This window comes from Littorina saxatilis, linkage group LG6 (assembly GCF_037325665.1).
Source record: "Littorina saxatilis isolate snail1 linkage group LG6, US_GU_Lsax_2.0, whole genome shotgun sequence".
Lineage (NCBI taxonomy): Eukaryota > Metazoa > Mollusca > Gastropoda > Littorinimorpha > Littorinidae > Littorina > Littorina saxatilis.
This window is the reverse complement of record NC_090250.1, coordinates 24,762,451-24,781,576: the sequence shown is the minus strand read 5'-3', so window position 1 is coordinate 24,781,576 and position 19,126 is coordinate 24,762,451. Positions and strand designations below refer to the sequence as shown.

At 43.5% G+C, this 19,126-nt stretch overlaps 1 protein-coding gene across 3 annotated transcripts in view; it reads right to left on the bottom strand.

The window, feature by feature from the left end:
- The window catches only part of LOC138968809 (protein Fe65 homolog), a 270,704-nt gene that overhangs the window by 9,812 nt on the left and 241,766 nt on the right, over positions 1-19,126 (bottom strand). Inside the window, exons 11-17 of one of the 3 annotated variants that reach the window (XM_070341455.1) lie at positions 15,916-16,157; positions 13,389-13,475; positions 10,862-10,977; positions 9,320-9,393; positions 8,718-8,826; positions 3,249-3,311; positions 2,108-2,267 (exon numbers count right to left, since the gene is read on the bottom strand). In XM_070341455.1, the coding sequence (XP_070197556.1) occupies positions 2,145-2,267; positions 3,249-3,311; positions 8,718-8,826; positions 9,320-9,393; positions 10,862-10,977; positions 13,389-13,475; positions 15,916-16,157 (814 nt within the window). In that variant the 3' untranslated portion in view covers positions 2,108-2,144. The remainder of the gene's footprint in view (positions 1-2,107; positions 2,268-3,248; positions 3,312-8,717; positions 8,827-9,319; positions 9,394-10,861; positions 10,978-13,388; positions 13,476-15,915; positions 16,158-19,126) is intronic. The other 2 variants (XM_070341456.1, XM_070341457.1) reach the window with 2 other exon arrangements.

The following is a 19,126-nucleotide window of genomic DNA, read 5'->3' as shown; positions in this document are numbered from 1 at the left end:
AACCACACACTTCCACACACTCTCTCTCTCCCTCCCTCTGCGGCGCACCCCTACAACACACAAACATCCACCCAACCACACACTTCCACACACTCTCTCTCCCTCCCTCTGCGGCGCACCCCTACAACACACAAACATCCACCCAATCACACACTTACACACACTCTCTCTCTCTCTCCCTCTGCGGTGCACCCCTACAACACACAAACATCCACCCAACCACACACTTCCACACACTCTCTCTCTCCCTCCCTCTGCGGCGCACCCCTACAACACACAAACATCCACCCAACCACACACTTACACACACTCTCTCTCTCTCCCTCTGCGGTGCACCCCTACAACACATAAACATCCACCCAACCACACACTTACACACACTCTCTCTCTCTCTCCCACTGTGGCACCCCTACAACACACAAACATCCACCCAACCACACACTTACACACACTCTCTCTCTCTCCCTCTGCCGCGCACCCCTACAACACACAAACATCCACCCAACCACACACTTGCACACACACTCTCTCTCTTCCTCTGTGGTGCACCCCTACAACACACAAACATCCACCCAATCACACACTTACACACACTCTCTCTCTCCCTCTGCGGCGCACCCCTACAACACACAAACAACCACCCAACCACACACTTGCACACACACTCTCTCTCTCCCTCTGTGGTGCACCCCTACAACACACAAACATCCACCCAACCACACACTTACACACACTCTCTCTCTCTCTCCCTCTGTGGCACCCCTACAACACACAAACATCCACCCAACCACACACTTACACACTCTCTCTCTCTCTCTCCCTCTGCGGTGCACCCCTACAACACATAAACATCCACCCAACCACACACTTACACACACTCTCTCTCTCTCTCCCTCTGCGGTGCACCCCTACAACACATAAACATCCACCCAACAAAACACTTACACACACTCTCTCTCTCTCTCCCTCTGCGGTGCACCCCTACAACACACAAACATCCACCCAACCACACACTTGCACACACACTCTCTCTCTCCCTCTGTGGTGCACCCCTACAACACACAAACATCCACCCAACCACACACTTACACACACTCTCTCTCTCTCTCCCTCTGTGGCACCCCTACAACACACAAACATCCACCCAACCACACACTTACACACACTCTCTCTCTCTCCCTCTGCGGCGCACCCCTACAACACATAAACATCCACCCAACCACACACTTACACACACTCTCTCTCTCTCTCCCTCTGTGGAACCCCTACAACACACAAACATCCACCCAACCACACACTTCCACACACTCTCTCTCTCTCTCCCTCTGCGGTGCACCCCTACAACACATAAACATCCACCCAACCACACACTTACACACACTCTCTCTCTCTCTCCCTCTGCGGTGCACCCCTACAACACACAAACATCCACCCAACCACACACTTACACACACTCTCTCTCTCTCTCCCTCTGCGGTGCACCCCTCCAACACATAAACATCCACCCAACCACACACTTACACACACTCTCACTCTCTCTCCCTCTGTGGAACCCCTACAACACACAAACATCCACCCAACCACACACTTACACACACTCTCTCTCTCTCTCTCCCTCTGTGGCACCCCTACAACACGCAAACATCCACCCAACCACACACTTACACACACTCTCTCTCTCTCTCCCTCTGTGGCACCCCTACAACACACAAACATCCACCCAACCACACACTTACACACACTCTCTCTCCCTCTGTGGCGCACCCCTACAACACAAAAACATCCACCCAACCACACACTTACACACACTGACTCTCTCTCTCTCTCTCCCTCTGCGGCGCACCCCTACAACACACAAACATCCACCCAACACTCCTCCCCAGCCCCCAGCCCCATCTGTAGGTGTATAAAGGTTGAGCAGATTTTTTGTCCAGATTAAAGCGAGCAGGTCATGTTAAACATGCAAACTGCAGCCTTTATGGACTGCAAATAAGTAAGTAGGCATAAGCAAAGCAGCTGAGACATTAGCTGGCAAGCGATTATGAAGCCATTCCCTAAACAGACATAGCTGATATTAGCGATTATGAAGGTATCTCCTGAACTCTACCTGTGGAATAAAGTGTGGCTCTAACAGGGCGGGCGTGTCAAGACTTGGTGTTGGAGGTGGCTGCAGCACCACTGCTGGCTTTGTGCTTGATCAATCCCAGAATGCTCTGCACACCCTGCACGCTGGCCTTCATTCCCGCTTTCAACACCGCCCCTACACTCTGTGGGTGGGAGAGGGTGGTTTTTTTCCAGTGTACAACGTCACAACAACAAGTGTACCAACTAAAACAACTCAAAGAAAATCGGTGTCAACTAAACCCACAGCAGAACCTGTTTTTGCTTCGAATTCTGCAATTGAGCTGTGCACTGGTATGAATTATCATCAATTTTAATTCAGTTTTCTTGTGTCGGGTAGTTTTCAATCAAAATGCACAGAGAACGATCTGAATCATTATTCTGCCATATAATATACTTTGTTTGTGTTCTTGACCAAAATATGATATTTCACACAGATCAAGACAAGCAGTCACTCAGTTCTACTGCGACAGTTGAATGAAAAAAGATTTCTTCTGTTTTTAGCAGAGATCGATTTTTCCTCCATGGGAATACTGTGAACAACATTTTTTGAACAAAATAAGCCATCAGTTTTATGTACAAGGCTGTCTGCAACAGGCTCTGCTGTGTGGATATATACTCACAAGTTGACCAACATCCCTATTACTAATGCTGTTACAACAAATAAAGTTCTTGACAAAGTACATAAAATATTAGCCCCCCCCCCCCCCCCCCCAACAAAAACCTATAAATCACTCTTTTCTCATATTTTTACAGGTGTATTTTAATTTTAATGTAAGAATGCACCTGAATCACAGGTGTGACAATCTGAGAATTGATATCCCCAGGGCTGTACTTTATTCTATGCTACAAAGTGAGGTGGGGTACAACATTCTTTTTCACGAGAACAGAAAGCAAAGACAGTATTACTGTATGCAGGCACTTAATACACAAAAACACAAAAGGCACAGAAATGCATGAAACTTAGATCACCAAACAGGTGTACAAATAAAAAAGGGAGAACATTCACAGAAACAGGCTGAATAAAGAAAATTGTGGTAAACACATGAGGATCAAGAAAGAAAACAAACAGTGAGAAGATAGATAAAAGAATGGCAAAATAAAGTTGTAGTAAAATGGCGACCAACCTTTCCATTCTGAGCTGACTTTGGTGTCTGTGGGTGAGCATCCAGACACTTCTGGTAGCGCAGCTGTCACAAAGCCAATCAGTCAATTAATCAACCAGTCAGTCACTTAGCTAGCCATCCAGTCAACCACTTAGCCAGCCAGTCAGCCAGCGAAACCAACCACTCAGCTAGCCAGCAACTTAGCCAACCGTCCAGTCAGCCACCAGTAAGTCAGATAAGTCACAGTAAAAAATGATCAACTCAGGTTATTTACACGGTTATGAATTATTGTTCAAACAGTCACAGTGCGTACAATTTTCTTCTTCTGGTTTCCGCACCTGTAAAAAACGCTGTTTCCTGTTGCAGCAAGTGCACACATAAATATGAGCAAAATGTATGCTTTACCACAAACCAATCATCAACAAAAACAAATCATTGCATGATTTCTTTAAAGTGAGAGAGATGTGCAGTAGTGTAGAGTATAGTCATGCTGTAACTGTGTAACAGTGATGTCACTGAGGTGCACAAAGCGAAAGAGGGTGAAACCCAAACGGACGAGAACAAACAGCTGGGTATATAGGTATTCTGATGAACACGTGGGGGAATTCGGGGGCTGTGATTGGATGGTCTCTTCCGATCATCAAAGCATAATGCGGCGGAAGTCGGCCATTTTACTCAATATCCAAAAGCATATTGTCGTAAACAAAGACGCATGGTTCCGGTTTCTTCCACGTGTATAAAGTACACGCATACCTCGCCAGGTTTGTTTCTGTGACTAGTCAACAGACGATGCCATTTGCTTTGTGTGTGTTTTTGTTGTTGCTTACTGTACATGACATACATTACGTGTAAAATCCAGTTCTTTAACAGGCAACAAACCTTGCAAATTTCCAGAAGCTGCAATCTGAAGCGACCTATCTCGGATTCTAGCAGACGATCTCTCCAATATTTAACACAAAATCAGCAAACTCTCCTGTCACATGGAACGTCCATTGTATTAACAGCTATTGTGTTTTCAGCGTAGCAATAGGGCCCGATATTTAGACGAGACAAGTATAATGCCGACGAGTCGAAGACGAGTCGCATTATACTTGTTCGAGTCTAAATATCGGACCCTATTGCTACGATGAAAACACAATAGCGTTTATATAGCTATTCTGACATTAAATTCTGTGTTAAAATCATGTTTTTGTCAGCAACAAGGACCAGAATGGTCCATGTCATTGATTGCAGACGACGGTTCCCTTTCTGCATGAAGCCACGGAAATAACCGAACATTGAAAAACCCACGGACATGTATTACGGAGAAAACTCAAGATAACCGGATGCTTAGCATTACGTCAATATCTTAGGAATCATATGACGTCATGACGTATCATGCTTGCCTACGTAGATTGTATGTTCGAAAGTCTGACTTCTGTTGGGAATTCGCGTGGTGAAGACTGCGGTAAATCTGTAGATGATAAGAGAACAAGGATTGGCTCAGAAGAAACGACGAAATGTTTCAGACCGGTAACTTCATTTCAACATTGCACTACACAATGGACGTTCTATGTGACAGGAGAGTTTGCTGATTTTGTGTTAAACATTGGTGATTGGAGAGATCGTCTGCAAAAATCAGAGATAGGTCGCTTCAGATTGCAGCTTCTGGAAATTTGCAAGGTTTGCTGCCAGTTAAAGAACTGGATTTTACACGTAATGTATGTCATGTACAGTAAAGCAACAACAAAAACACACACAAAGCAAATGGCACCGTCTGTCGACTAGTCACAGACACAAGCCTGGCGAGGTATGCGTGTACTTTATACACGTGGAAGAAACCGGAACCATGCGTCTTTGTTATTGCCGATATCGTTTGGATATCGGCAAAAATGGCCAACTTTCGTAGCGTTATGCTTTGATGATCGGAAAAGGGATGTGTGAGACCATCCAATCACAGCCCCCGAATCCCCCCACGTGTCCATCAGAATAGCTATATAGTGCAATGTTGAAATGAAGTTACCGGTCTGAAACATTTCGTCGTTTCTTCTGAGACAATCTTTGTTCTCTTATCATCTACAGATTTACCGCAGTCTTCACCACGCGAATTCCCAACAGAAGTCAGACTTTTGAACATACAATATACGTAGGCAAGCATGATACGTCATGACGTCATATGATTCCTAGCATATTGACGTAATGCTAAACATCCGGTTATCTCGAGTTTTCTCCGTAATACATGTCTGTGGGTTTTTCAATGTTCGGTTATTTCCGTGGCTTCATGCGGAAAGGGAACCGTCGTCTGCAATCAACGACATGGACCATTCTGGTACTTGTTGCTGACAAAAACATGATTTTAACACAGAATTTAATGTCAGAATAGCTATATAAACGCTATTGTGTTTTCATCGTAGCAATAGGGTCCGATATTTAGACTCGAACAAGTATAATGCGACTCGTCGGCATTATACTTGTCTCGTCTAAATATCGGGCCCTATTGCTACGCTGAAAACACAATAGCTGGGTATGATTTAAGAGTAATACCTAATATACTGGACTCGCAACGAAATATACAACCAAATGACAATGAACAACGTTTCGACCTAAAGGTCTTCAACAGGTTAAAAAAATTAAAACAACAATACAAATATGAAAACGACTTATCAGAGAAGATGGCGATGATGTCCTCCAAGTGCAAAAGAAGGGGGAAAGGGAGATAAATTAAAAAGAAAAGTGAGCAATGAAAAATGAAACCAAAAAGAAACATCAGAATAATAACGCTTGAAGTTGAGAGAGAGAGAGAGAGAGAGAGAGAGAGAGAGAGAGAGAGAGAGAGAGAGAGAGAGAGAGAGAGAGAGAGAGAGAGAGAGAGAGAGAGAGAGAGAGAGAGAGAGAGAGAGAGAGAGAGAGAGAGAGAGAGAGAGAGAGAGAGAGAGAGAGAGAGAGAGAGAGAGAGAGAGAGAGAGAGAGAGAGAGAGAGAGAGAGAGAGAGAGAGAGAGAGAGAGAGAGAGAGAGAGAGAGAGAGAGAGAGAGAGAGAGAGAGAGAGAGAGAGAGAGAGAGAGAGAGAGAGAGAGAGAGAGAGAGAGAGAGAGAGAGAGAGAGAGAGAGAGAGAGAGAGAGAGAGAGAGAGAGAGAGAGAGAGAGAGAGAGAGAGAGAGAGAGAGAGAGAGAGAGAGAGAGAGAGAGAGAGAGAGAGAGAGAGAGAGAGAGAGAGAGAGAGAGAGAGAGAGAGAGAGAGAGAGAGAGAGAGAGAGAGAGAGAGAGAGAGAGAGAGAGAGAGAGAGAGAGAGAGAGAGAGAGAGAGAGAGAGAGAGAGAGAGAGAGAGAGAGAGAGAGAGAGAGAGAGAGAGAGAGAGAGAGAGAGAGAGAGAGAGAGAGAGAGAGAGAGAGAGAGAGAGAGAGAGAGAGAGAGAGAGAGAGAGAGAGAGAGAGAGAGAGAGAGAGAGAGAGAGAGAGAGAGAGAGAGAGAGAGAGAGAGAGAGAGAGAGAGAGAGAGAGAGAGAGAGAGAGAGAGAGAGAGAGAGAGAGAGAGAGAGAGAGAGAGAGAGAGAGAGAGAGAGAGAGAGAGAGAGAGAGAGAGAGAGAGAGAGAGAGAGAGAGAGAGAGAGAGAGAGAGAGAGAGAGAGAGAGAGAGAGAGAGAGAGAGAGAGAGAGAGAGAGAGAGAGAGAGAGAGAGAGAGAGAGAGAGAGAGAGAGAGAGAGAGAGAGAGAGAGAGAGAGAGAGAGTGTCAACAATACCTACACTAAACAAATAATAATACAAATAGCAAGAAGTAAAATTTGTAAATAAAAAAAAGATGAGTTCGCAAATGTACCGACTTTGGACTTTCACACACACACTCACACACACACATACATGCATGCATGCACAAACACACATTTACACAGGCATGCACACACATACACACACGCGCGCATATATACAAGTCATGATAAAGGGAATCATGGCATGATGTTGATGCCATCGGGACGAAGTGTGCCAAGCCTGCTGATGAGGTTCGACTCCCGGCGTTTGCGTTCAAAGTCATCACCAGTGCCTTGCCATAGGCAGAGCGCCTGGACATCAGCGGCAGAGGTGACCGTCCGCACAAAAATGTGATGCCACGGGACGGTCAGTGCGGTGGTGCGCTATGTCTGCCAGATGTTCTCCGAGCCGAGTCTCTCTCTCTCTCTCTCTCTCTCTCTCTCTCTCTCTCTCTCTCTTTTTCAACTTCAGGCCCTTCAAGCGTTATTATTCTGATATGTTTCTTTTTGGTTTCATTTTTCATTGCTCACTTTTCTTTTTGATTTATCTCCCTTTCCCCCTTCTTTTGCACTTGGAGGACATCATCGCCATCTTCTCAGATAAGTCGTTTTCATATTTGTATTGTTGTTTTCATTTTTTTAACCTGTTGTAGACCTTTAGGTCGAAACGTTGTTCATTGTCCTTTGGTTGTATATTTCGTTGTGAGTCCAGTATACTAGGTATTACTCTTAGTTTATCATCTCGCATGCAGTCACTCCCTGTTTACTGGGTATGATTTGTTAAAATCACAACAAATCTCAAGTTGAACCAAAACAACACCGTGGCTAATTCCCATCCAGTTGGTAACTTTCTTGTGCACCTTGGCCCTGGGCCCATATTCAAGAAGGATCCGACAGTGGTTTTGTTGGTACAAGAAACAGAACACTTCCGATAACCCCCTGTCGTGGAATTCACGAAGAACCGATAGCGCCTATGGTAGGCACTGTCCTACGATAAAGTTACAGGTGCTTATCCCTACCGATAAGCACTGTTGTCGTTACGATAACTTTGATTTCAAGATTGCGGCCATCAGTTTGCAGCGTTACCGGGAAAGAAGAAACATTCTAAGACATACGATTTTGGGGGACGGGATACATGCACAAATTCATATTCCGCATGCACGATATTTTGCAGTTGACTGATGACGGATGTGATAACCTACAACATTCTGTTTGCGAACAGAATGGGTGCCTAGCCTCTTGTCTCGCAAGTGATACTCGCGTTGCGGTTTCACGCATCTGGTGCATATCAAGATGTTTGCGTGGCGCCGATTTGGGGTGGGCCAGCCACAGTCAGCCAGCCACAGCAAGCGCAGCCTTGACAGGGCTCAGCTGCTGCGTCAGGCGCAAGCGCAGAGCGACCGTAAACAAGGGAATCCCCCCGCTAGCTATCGGGGAGGCTGTCCGATGCCTGTGAATTCGGCAGTACAAAGAGCTAACAAACTCCGGGGCGCTTGTCGTAAGACATGCAGTCGTACCGTCTTGCATACGCGCCCAGATGTCAGCAGTGGGCAACACACCAACACTTATTTCACATTGCCGAAAGCTGACTGTCGTTGTGGCAGATCTGCCTTTCATGAGGGGGGAAAGTAGACACCCAGGACTACCTTAAACTTTCAGAAAACTGCAGACATTTTATGAACATTGTGGCAAATTTTCAAAAGAAAATCCTATTAACAGCCGTGCAATGTAAAGCAGGACTACAAAGTCAAAGACGTTGAGTTACCTTGCAGGCAGCTTCGATGGTTTTGCAGAGCGGGCCGGCAGAGGGCTCGCAGTGGAACACGTGGGACACAAACTTGTTCTGTGCAGTGTGCATCACAAACGCACACATCCTGGGGACACAGGTAAAAGCAGTGAATATGTGCTGGTGTGTCTGAACTTCGTGCCGGTATGTATGCTGCATATAAGTATGCAAGAGCACTGCGCGCGCACACACACACACACGCATGCACGCACGCACGCACACACACACACACAGACACACACACACACACACACACACACACACACACACACACACACACACACACACACTCTCTCTCTCTCTGACACTCACTACTAAAATTGATCATGAAAATCAAACATGATGAAGCTTATCACACTACCAACAAATGAAGTTCATTTCTGAAAAAAATAGTAGATAGCTGTCACTGTCAGGAACATTGTTTTTGTACTCGTATCTAAGCCACAACACCATATCTGCCATGTAGGTCTGTAATATGATTGAATTTGCATGACGCGTGCCACAGAAACCTTATTTTATTTGAGACTCAGTTTTGATGTCGAGAGATGACTTGATCATCACCAGAAACCCATGCCACTCACTTGACGCTGGAAAGCGAGATCCCCATGAAGGACATGAAGCGAACACGACACTCCTCGATGATGTTGTCTGGGTTCTGCAACAACACACATTGTCATCATTTTCACGAGTTTTCATTCACAAACACCTGGGAAATAAATTTCATGTTCCCCATGCAATAAATCGAGGTGGTGAATGGGTTTGAGCTTTCAGGTGAAACGTGGATTGTCAAAGTAAAAGCCAATCAGGCTGATTGTTTGATGTGTGGAACCATCGCGGCTTTGGATTGTGTTTCCGAGGACAACGATTGTAAGCATTCACTCTCAAAGACCCAATCAATGTTGATAATTACCGCGGCGACTCATGGTCAATTTGCAACTTATCTCTGTAATCGCAAAATCCACAACAAAAAGTCATAAACACTTAAAAAGAAAAAAAATATGCTCAACACTTACTGAACTCACACGTATGATCGCAGCTCTGTACATTTTCAGACTGGAAGAAAAGCATCAACAAGCTACGTTTGACGTCACATACAAGGTTGACGTATTATCTCGAGCTACTGTGACGATGCTTTGTGGCCCGGAGTTGGATTCTAAAAATTCGTCTCCCTGTGGGTTATTGTGCATTTTGTTGCACAACCAAAATGATGACAAAAACGATGTTTGGTGGCTTGTCGTCAGACCAGCATTTTGTTGTTGGTCCTCAGGGAGCATATCGCCTTTTGTCTCATATTTATCAACCGCGGCCTTCGGCCTTGGTCGATAAAGATGAAACAAAAGGCGATATGGTCCCCTTGGACCAACAAAAAAGCTGGTCTGTCAATAAGCCACCAAACATCTTATAATGTTACCAAATAAATCATAAATCCTTAAACAGATGGACTGCTGCAGTTGTGACTCTGACCATCATACTCACCAGAGCCTGAGCATCAGCAATGCTTTCAAAGCTAAGTTTATTATCTGTAGTGTTTGTCTGTCTGTGCAATTTCATTGGGTTGACGTACTTGTGAATGTATTGTTTTTCGTCTTAAATTAAACGATTACATAACTTACCATGCTTGACATTTTTTTCTTTATACTTTACAAATCAGCTTAACATCTTGCATTCACTCAGTCATGATCATCATCTCTAACTCATAATGAAATAACTTGCCGAGAAAGAATCCGATTCGGTGCTACATGTATTTTGCTCAGCTGATGATCTGTGAAGCAGACCATGTAGCTGCTGAGACAGCAGGGTTACTAAAATGTGAGAGCTCTTGATTGTCTGACATTTGCACATTGTGCAGTCATTTTTTTGCAAACATTGAAAATTCCACACAATTTTTTTCTCAGAAGGAAGGCCTGAGTAATCCCACATAAAAATATAAACAGCAAAATGTACTGATTCGTTGATTTGTGTAAGGCACTTAGAACTATGGTAGGATTTGCGCCTATAAATACCCTTATTATTATTATTAAAATGACACGTATTTGCACACAAGACTCGAAACTGACGCGAGAAGATGTACAGATAAAACTAACAGTGTTGCACTTCTCTATTGTATCTACCAAGACACGCACCCCATGCTCAGTGATGGTGATGGTGGAGGGAGCAATGGCCACGTGGACGAAGGTCCACTTCTCGGGAGGCACCCGGTAGTACATCCAGTCCACCGATTCGTTGACCATGTCCATCCCTGGCAACACACAAACAAGTTGCAACATCACAAACATCAGGACTCAGCCAGAAGAAGGCAAAAGTATTTTAGGATCAAGATACCGAGAGACAGGTCCAGGAGAAAAACAAAAAAAAGTCACATTTTCTCGGACAGTGTTTCTAATTTTTTTAAATGCAACACCGCAGTGAACTTCCTCTGTCAATGTAAGCAAAAACAACAGCTACCAATGTACACAGTCACTAACGTAAGTCCAAATATGAACAAACCCGAACAAAACCAACAACAAACAAAAGAACAGAGACAAAAACATCCCCATCCTCAATCATATACATATACATTGTGAATACACACGAATCTGAAAAAGGGAATGTTTGGTTAGACTAAGAATATAAAAAGTCTTAATAGACTACAGACTGGTACCTGCGATGAAAGGATACCCTTGGGACTAGCCTTGGGTTATGATCATCGAAACAAGAAGGGCAAAGCCCATACGACTCACATGCTTGACCTTGACATGACCTTGACCTTCAGGGTCAAGGTCAAATAACTAAACCTAGCAATGACATCATACACTAAGAACTGCTTTACACATTTTTCCTACCAAAATACATGTGACCTTGACCCAAGGTCAAGGTCATCCAAGGTCATGCAACACAAAGCTGTTAATTCAAGACATAGGAAGTACAATGGTGCTTATTGGCTCTTTCTACCATGAGATATGGTCACTTTTAGTGGTTCACTACCTTATTTTGGTCACATTTCATAAGGGTCAAAGTGACCTTGACCTTGATCATATGTGACCAAATGTGTCTCATGATGAAAGCATAACATGTGCCCCACATAATTTTTAAGTTTGAAACAGTTATCTTCCATAGTTCAGGGTCAAGGTCACTTCAAAATATGTATACAATCCAACTTTGAAGAGCTCCTGTGACCTTGACCTTGAAGCAAGGTAAACCAAACTGGTATCAAAAGATGGGGCTTACTTTGCCCTATATATCATATATAGGTGAGGTATTCAATCTCAAAAACTTCAGAGAAAATGGGAAAAATAGCTGTTTTTAGACAACATTTATGGCCCCTGCGACCTTGACCTTGAAGCAAGGTCAAGATGCTATGTATGTTTTTTGGGGCCTTGTCATCATACACCATCTTGCCAAATTTGGTACTGATAGACTGAATAGTGTCCAAGAAATAGCCAACGTTAAAGTTTTCCGGACGGCCGGCCGGCCGGCCGGCCGGCCGGCCGGACGGACGGACGGACGACTCGGGTGAGTACATAGACTCACTTTTGCTTCGCATGTGAGTCAAAAAGGACAATAGCAAGACGTGTCCTCTACTGGGAGGTGTCCTCTCACCAGAGGGCCCTTACATCACAGGTACCAATGTTTTTAATTATCAATGGTCCAACGATAAAGATTCTACAGTGGAACCCCCCTTTTTAAGACCTTCAAAAATCTGAGAAAATCAGGTCTTAAAAAGGAGGGAGTCTGAAAATGGAGGTACATTTACAGAGTTTATGGACAGAAAATCTGAAAATGCAAGGTCTTAACAAGAAGGGCAAAGCCCATACGACTCACATGCTTTACACATTTTTCCTACCAAAATACATGTGACCTTGACCCAAGGTCAAGGTCATCCAAGGTCATGCAACACAAAGCTGTTAATTCAAGACATAGGAAGTACAATGGTGCTTATTGGCTCTTTCTACCATGAGATATGGTCACTTTTAGTGGTTCACTACCTTATTTTGGTCACATTTCATAAGGGTCAAAATGACCTTGACCTTGATCATATGTGACCAAATGTGTCTCATGATGAAAGCATAACATGTGCCCCACATAATTTTTAAGTTTGAAACAGTTATCTTCCATAGTTCAGGGTCAAGGTCACTTCAAAATATGTATACAATCCAACTTTGAAGAGCTCCTGTGACCTTGACCTTGAAGCAAGGTAAACCAAACTGGTATCAAAAGATGGGGCTTACTTTGCCCTATATATCATATATAGGTGAGGTATTGAATCTCAAAAACTTCAGAGAAAATGGGAAAAATGTGAAAAATAGCTGTTTTTTAGGCAACATTTATGGCCCCTGCGACCTTGACCTTGAAGCAAGGTCAAGATGCTATGTATGTTTTTTGGGGCCTTGTCATCATACACCATCTTGCCAAATTTGGTACTGATAGACTGAATAGTGTCCAAGAAATATCCAACGTTAAAGTTTTCCGGACGGACGGACGGACGTCCGGACGTCCGGACGTCCGGACGTCCGGACGGACGACTCGGGTGAGTACATAGACTCACTTTTGCTTCGCATGTGAGTCAAAAAGGAGGGAGTCTGAAAATGGAGATTAATTTACAGAGGTTGAGGACAGAAAATCTGAAAATGCAAGGTCTTAAAAGGGGGGTTCCACTGTATCTGGTCTCACCAGTGGGACGAAGGACTTCATGAGATCCCAGGTAGTGACAGCGGATCACCTTGCGTGGTTCCTCCATGGGGGTGGGGAAATTCACACCTGCAAACACAACTTACCATGCTTAAAACCCAATCTCAATCCAACCATGCACTTAGAATTACTCTCTCTGATACTAAAACAACTTTCTTCATTACTGTCATAAACCTAAGGCACGTCACGTTGACATTAACAAATGCTTGGAACGCAAAGCACACAATCTCTATCACTAACACAATACACCCACATACAGACAGACAGACACACCAAAGTCTTAAAACCATCAGTCTGTCCTAAGTGCATTTTTCTCAGACTACCCTGCTTTCACCTTCCTGACAGTACTTAATACAAAATGTAGTTTAAACCAACATGACAGTACTAAACAATGTAAAGCTCCATCATAACTTTCAAGAAAATAAACAAGCACACCATGCCTGCAGTTGATCTACCTTACTAACAAAATGACTCTGCAGTCATGCAACTATAACTTCCGCTAAAAACATTCTACCTGTATTAACCGATTGCCATTTACACAATTAATACACATGGCTTAAAAAAAAAACCAACTAGTTCAAATTATAATAATGAAAAAAAAAAGAATTAAATATAATTTAAATTAAAAGATAAGAACAATCTAGCCATACTGTAATTCGAAAGCCATGCAGTTTTCACTAAAATATATAACCAACAACACCTAACCATACTAAATGTGGGGGCCGGTAGCTCAGTAGGAAAAGCACTGGACTTGTGATCAAAGGGTCACGTGTTCGAATCCAGACCGGGATGGAAACGGGTCAACTTTATGTGCAGACTGAGAGACGGTATCCATGTCCCACCCGTGTGTCACCACTGTGGCAAGTAAAAGACCTCAGTCATTCTGCCATAGGTGGCTAATTGCACCTAAACACGCACACACCTGGGTAGCGCGACTCTGTTGCTTCTAGCTATCTACTGGGAGGAAGCGACCCGAATTTTCCAGAGATGGGACAATAAAGTCATAAAAATGAAGAAAAAAAAAGAAAAAAAAACCCAAACCAAACACCCTATTAAGACATGCATAACTAAAAGATAATGAATACCAAGCCTATTAAGGCGCCAGTACTGGCTGGCGGAGGGTGTATTTTTGTTTATTTTTGTTGTGAAGCTTCTAGTTGCTCTATTGTTATGCCCTTTTGACACAAAGTAGATAAATGACAATATTATTGATAAAAAATAAGGAGAGTATCATAAATGGCACACAACTGTTATAAAAAATAATTTATGAGCAAAATGCCAAATATGGAACGGACAAATTTCGAGATACTGTTACAAGATTTCTCAGATTCCAACAATAGGAACAAAGAAATGGTTTTTTATATCATGTACATCAGTATTTTATCTTGGTTTTGTTCTAAGATAAAGCTTTAGAGGTCAGTATTTTCTCCGCTACAGATTACCTAAAACGCAGAATTTTGGGGGTAAAAAATGGCTATATAAAAAAATATTACTCAACTGTGAACTGACATACAGACAAACCCAGAGAACAAAACTAAGAAGTGATCACAAAGACAGTGCATGCCAAATCCCAAGTCTGTATCTTAAAAATTGAAGAAAATATGATGAAAAAAATGACGAAAACACTGGATTTCGGACAACTTTCGGACCCCACAAAACATGGTTTGACAGATATATCTACATACCCCTAGTCTTTGTTGAGCCTCAGTGACCCCCTGCCAAGTATGGGAATCCCTCCCTCTCAGCATCCTCTTCATCTTGACTGTCATCACTGTCACTGCTGTTACACTCAAACTGATCACTGCATTTATTGCTCTTTTTCACAGAATCATACAAGTTTTTTAGTTTTACCTCACTTTGAGTGGGCGTGGCACTGGGGGGTTGGTCTGTTCGCTCTTGATCCAAAACAACGTTCGATTCGGTATCAAGTTCATCTCCAGTCAGAACACGAATCATACACCACATTCTCTGTTGCTTCTGAGTCCAATTTAGGCTTTTTAGTCCACTTATTTCCATGAAAAGTCCTTTTTCGAGCCCTCTTCCCACGTCTCTTTGGATCACAAGACATCGTGGCCACAAACACAAGCAGAAACTTTCAAACTTTCTAAAATACGACACTCAACACGCGGTACACACGAAGGGAGCCATTTGCAATGGAAGGGAGGTAATTGAGTGTTCATTTTTTGCTTTGCTGGGAGGGAGTAGCTTCGTATTTCCTACATGAAACAAAAATGTAAAATTAAGCTCAAACACGTGTTTTACGCAGGAATTTTGGCAATTTCCAGCCCTTTCCACCTACTTTGAACCTAAATATCTCTGGAATGAGGTGCCCTAGACCCAAAAAATAAACTACACAATAAATTTCAATGTTTTATGCATGCAGACATGACACTTACATTCAACAACAAAAAAAAACCGATTTTTGAAGAAAATCTAGCCAGTACTGGGACCTTAAGTAACATAACAATAAACCTAGCAGGGAAAAGAAAGAAGAAGCGTGACGTCTCACTGCTGAGCATACTGGAAGGGTTGTTCTGACCCATCTTGTCCAGGTTCGGGAGGTCAGAGGGACGCGTGACACGTGGCTCGGCGGGGGGTGGCGGAGGTGCTGCGTGCAGTCCTCGTTCCTGCATGATGCGCTTGCAGATGTCCCGCAGCGTGTTAGCGATCTGACGCGCCGGCGTGTCGCACTGGAACACGTGACACATGTGCACCTTGGTGGCACGGTCGCGGGCCACGTACGCAAAGTCCCTGCACACAAATAAAAATATTTTACGGCCTATAAGGTGATACAGCGCATTAGTCGCACTCCCCATTTTTAGCGGATATCCCGGATAAGCCAGACACATTTCTATAATAAAGAAACGTTGAATGAAGGGTACATTGAAAGTGGAAGATGTGTGTTATATGTTCTATTTAATTGTGCATATATAATCTATAATAATTGCTTTGTATAATCTTTGACTTTTTGTTGTTGCGGTTGTTAACTAACATGCAGCATAGACTCACAAGAGAGAGAGAGAGAGAGAGAGAGAGAGAGAGAGAGAGAGAGAGAGAGGGAGAGGGAGAGGGAGAGGGAGAGGGAGAGAGAGAGAGAGAGAGAGAGAGAGAGAGAGAGAGAGAGAGAGAGAGAGAGAGAGAGAGAGAGAGAGAGAGAGAGAGAGAGAGAGAGAACAGCAACAACCCCCATGCATGACTGAAAGATAACACGGCCAGTTCCTTGGTTATGCTGCCACTCAGATCCAAAAATTCGAAGTCCTAGTAGTCACAAATACTTTCTAGAAAGTGTAACTACACCATGTTCACATTTTAGGCGAGTAACACTTACAGATTTCAATTCAAAGTGGTCTTAAGTAGTCTTTGTGCATATAACGTTTTGTTCACATTCTAGTTTTCTTTAATATATTGTGACACAACATGTGGTCTTAAACAGCACTAATGCTTTAGCTTTGTTCAAACAACATCGAACGCAGAAGAAGAAGAAGAAGCTTTGTTCAACACCCTCAGATAAAATAATTCTGTGACTTCTTTCAGCACAATTAAAACATTTCCTTTTAGTTTCATTTCTTCCTCCTTTCAAAATACATAACACTGAAGTAAATGGGAGCTAACAATGGATGTCAAAATCAAACAAGATTCGACTGTGTAAATACACCCATATAAATATGCTGCATGCGAGACTCGAGGGCCTGATTCAGGATTTCAATGCAAGTACAAATGAGAGAAATAGGAATCACATAAACGGGTCACCAACAAAGAAATCCAAGTGAAATTTCAACATCTTTGACTTTGAGAACCACAAAGGACAAAAACTGGACACATATCTGGCCATGGACAACCCGTAATAACCCAGTGGTGCTGAAGAAGAGAATACATTCACATGATTCTGCAAACCACAAGAATAACACAACCACCATTGCTGAAGCAGACATTCTAACAGACTTCAGCTGAGCGTGGAGAGGGGGGGGGGGGGGGGGGAGACATGCATTCTGATTTAGTTCAATTTGGCTATCTCATTGACAAGCTTTCAAAGAAAAAATCAAAGAAAAAGTGACTAGACATGCACAACCAACCATGCAATCATCAAATCAACCATTACCAACCATTAACCTACCAACAAAGCAACCAATCAAATGAACAGAGCAATATTGTTAGCCCTAAGTTAACGGATAAGACGCATCAGACCTGAAAATACATAGGTACGTAATTTTAAAAACTAAGATTTGAAGTAGTTTAACATGTGCTTGGAAATGGGATTTAATTTTTCATGACGTACTGCTACATTTTATTTTCCTTTTTGTTGATTCCCTAGTGTGTCTGTCAAATGAATGGGAAATAAGTGTACTGAGAACACTGTGGTCAACTTTAATCAGCATGACTTACAGTAGTCCAGCTAAGAGGAACAAAAGCTCAAGTGCAGAATTGTACGACACAACTAAAACCGATGATGTAAGTCTCAAAGCAGATTGAGACAAAGAGACATGTTGTACAGTGGAACCCCTCTCTAATGACTACCCCGCCACAACGACCCCCCTCTCTAACGACTACCCCGCCACAACGACCCCCCTCTCTAACGACTACCCCGCCACAACGACCCCCCTCTCTAACGACTACCCCGCCACAATGACCCCCCTCTCTAACGACTAACCCGCCACAACGACCCTTTTTTTTTAAACCGATGTGTTTCCTTATATAGTTGTCACCAGTGTAGCGACCACCCCGCTCTAACGTCAAAGGACCGACCTAACAGCTTGTGTAACACTTTGTCAGACAAAGCCAAGACTCTCAGTCAGCGTAACGCATCACTGACAAACCGGTTATAACCATTTATAACCGTCTCGCGTAAGCAAAGGCGCTAAACCGCTGAGAGGTGTGATGGTTGGGTGGGCGGAGTAAACATCACAAACCAATCATCGAGAAAAACTCACGTGACCAACATACACCGTTCAATTCAGTCAGAATGAGAATAGACAATCTTTGGACAGAAGAGCAGCCCCGGAGATCGACATGGCGTCTGCAAATTAACATCCCATGAGCGGTCTTCAAGAAGGGCGACAGAAACCGAGCAGAGAACTACAGGCCAGTATCCCTCACATCAGTGGCCAGTAAACTGCTGGAACATGTCATCTGCCGCCACCTTCGAAACCACCTAGAGATACATAACATCCTAACTGACAAGAATCACGGCTTCATGACAGATCCGGCCACTCTTGTTCTTTTCTTTCTTTCTTAATTGGTGTTTAACATCGTTTTCAACCGTTCAAGGTTATATCGTGACGGGGAAAGGGGGGAGATGGGATAGAGCCACTTGTTAATTGTTTCTTGTTCACAAAAGCACTAATCAAAAAATTGCTCCAGGGGCTTGCAACGTAGTACAATATATGACCTTACTGGGAGAATGCAAGTTTCCAGTACAAAGGACTTAACATTTCTTACATACTGCTTGACTAAAATCTTTACAAACATTGACTATATTAGACCGGCACGGTTGGCCTAGTGGTAAGGCGTCCGCCCCATGATCGGGAGGTCGTGGGTTCGAACCCCGGCCGGGTCATACCTAAGACTTTAAAATTGGCAATCTAGTGACTGCTCCGCCTGGCGTCTGGCATTATGGGGTTAGTGCTAGGACTGGTTGTTCCGGTGTCAGAATAATGTGACTGGGTGAGACACGAAGCCTGTGCTGCGACTTCTGTCTTGTGTGTGGCGCACGTGATATGTCA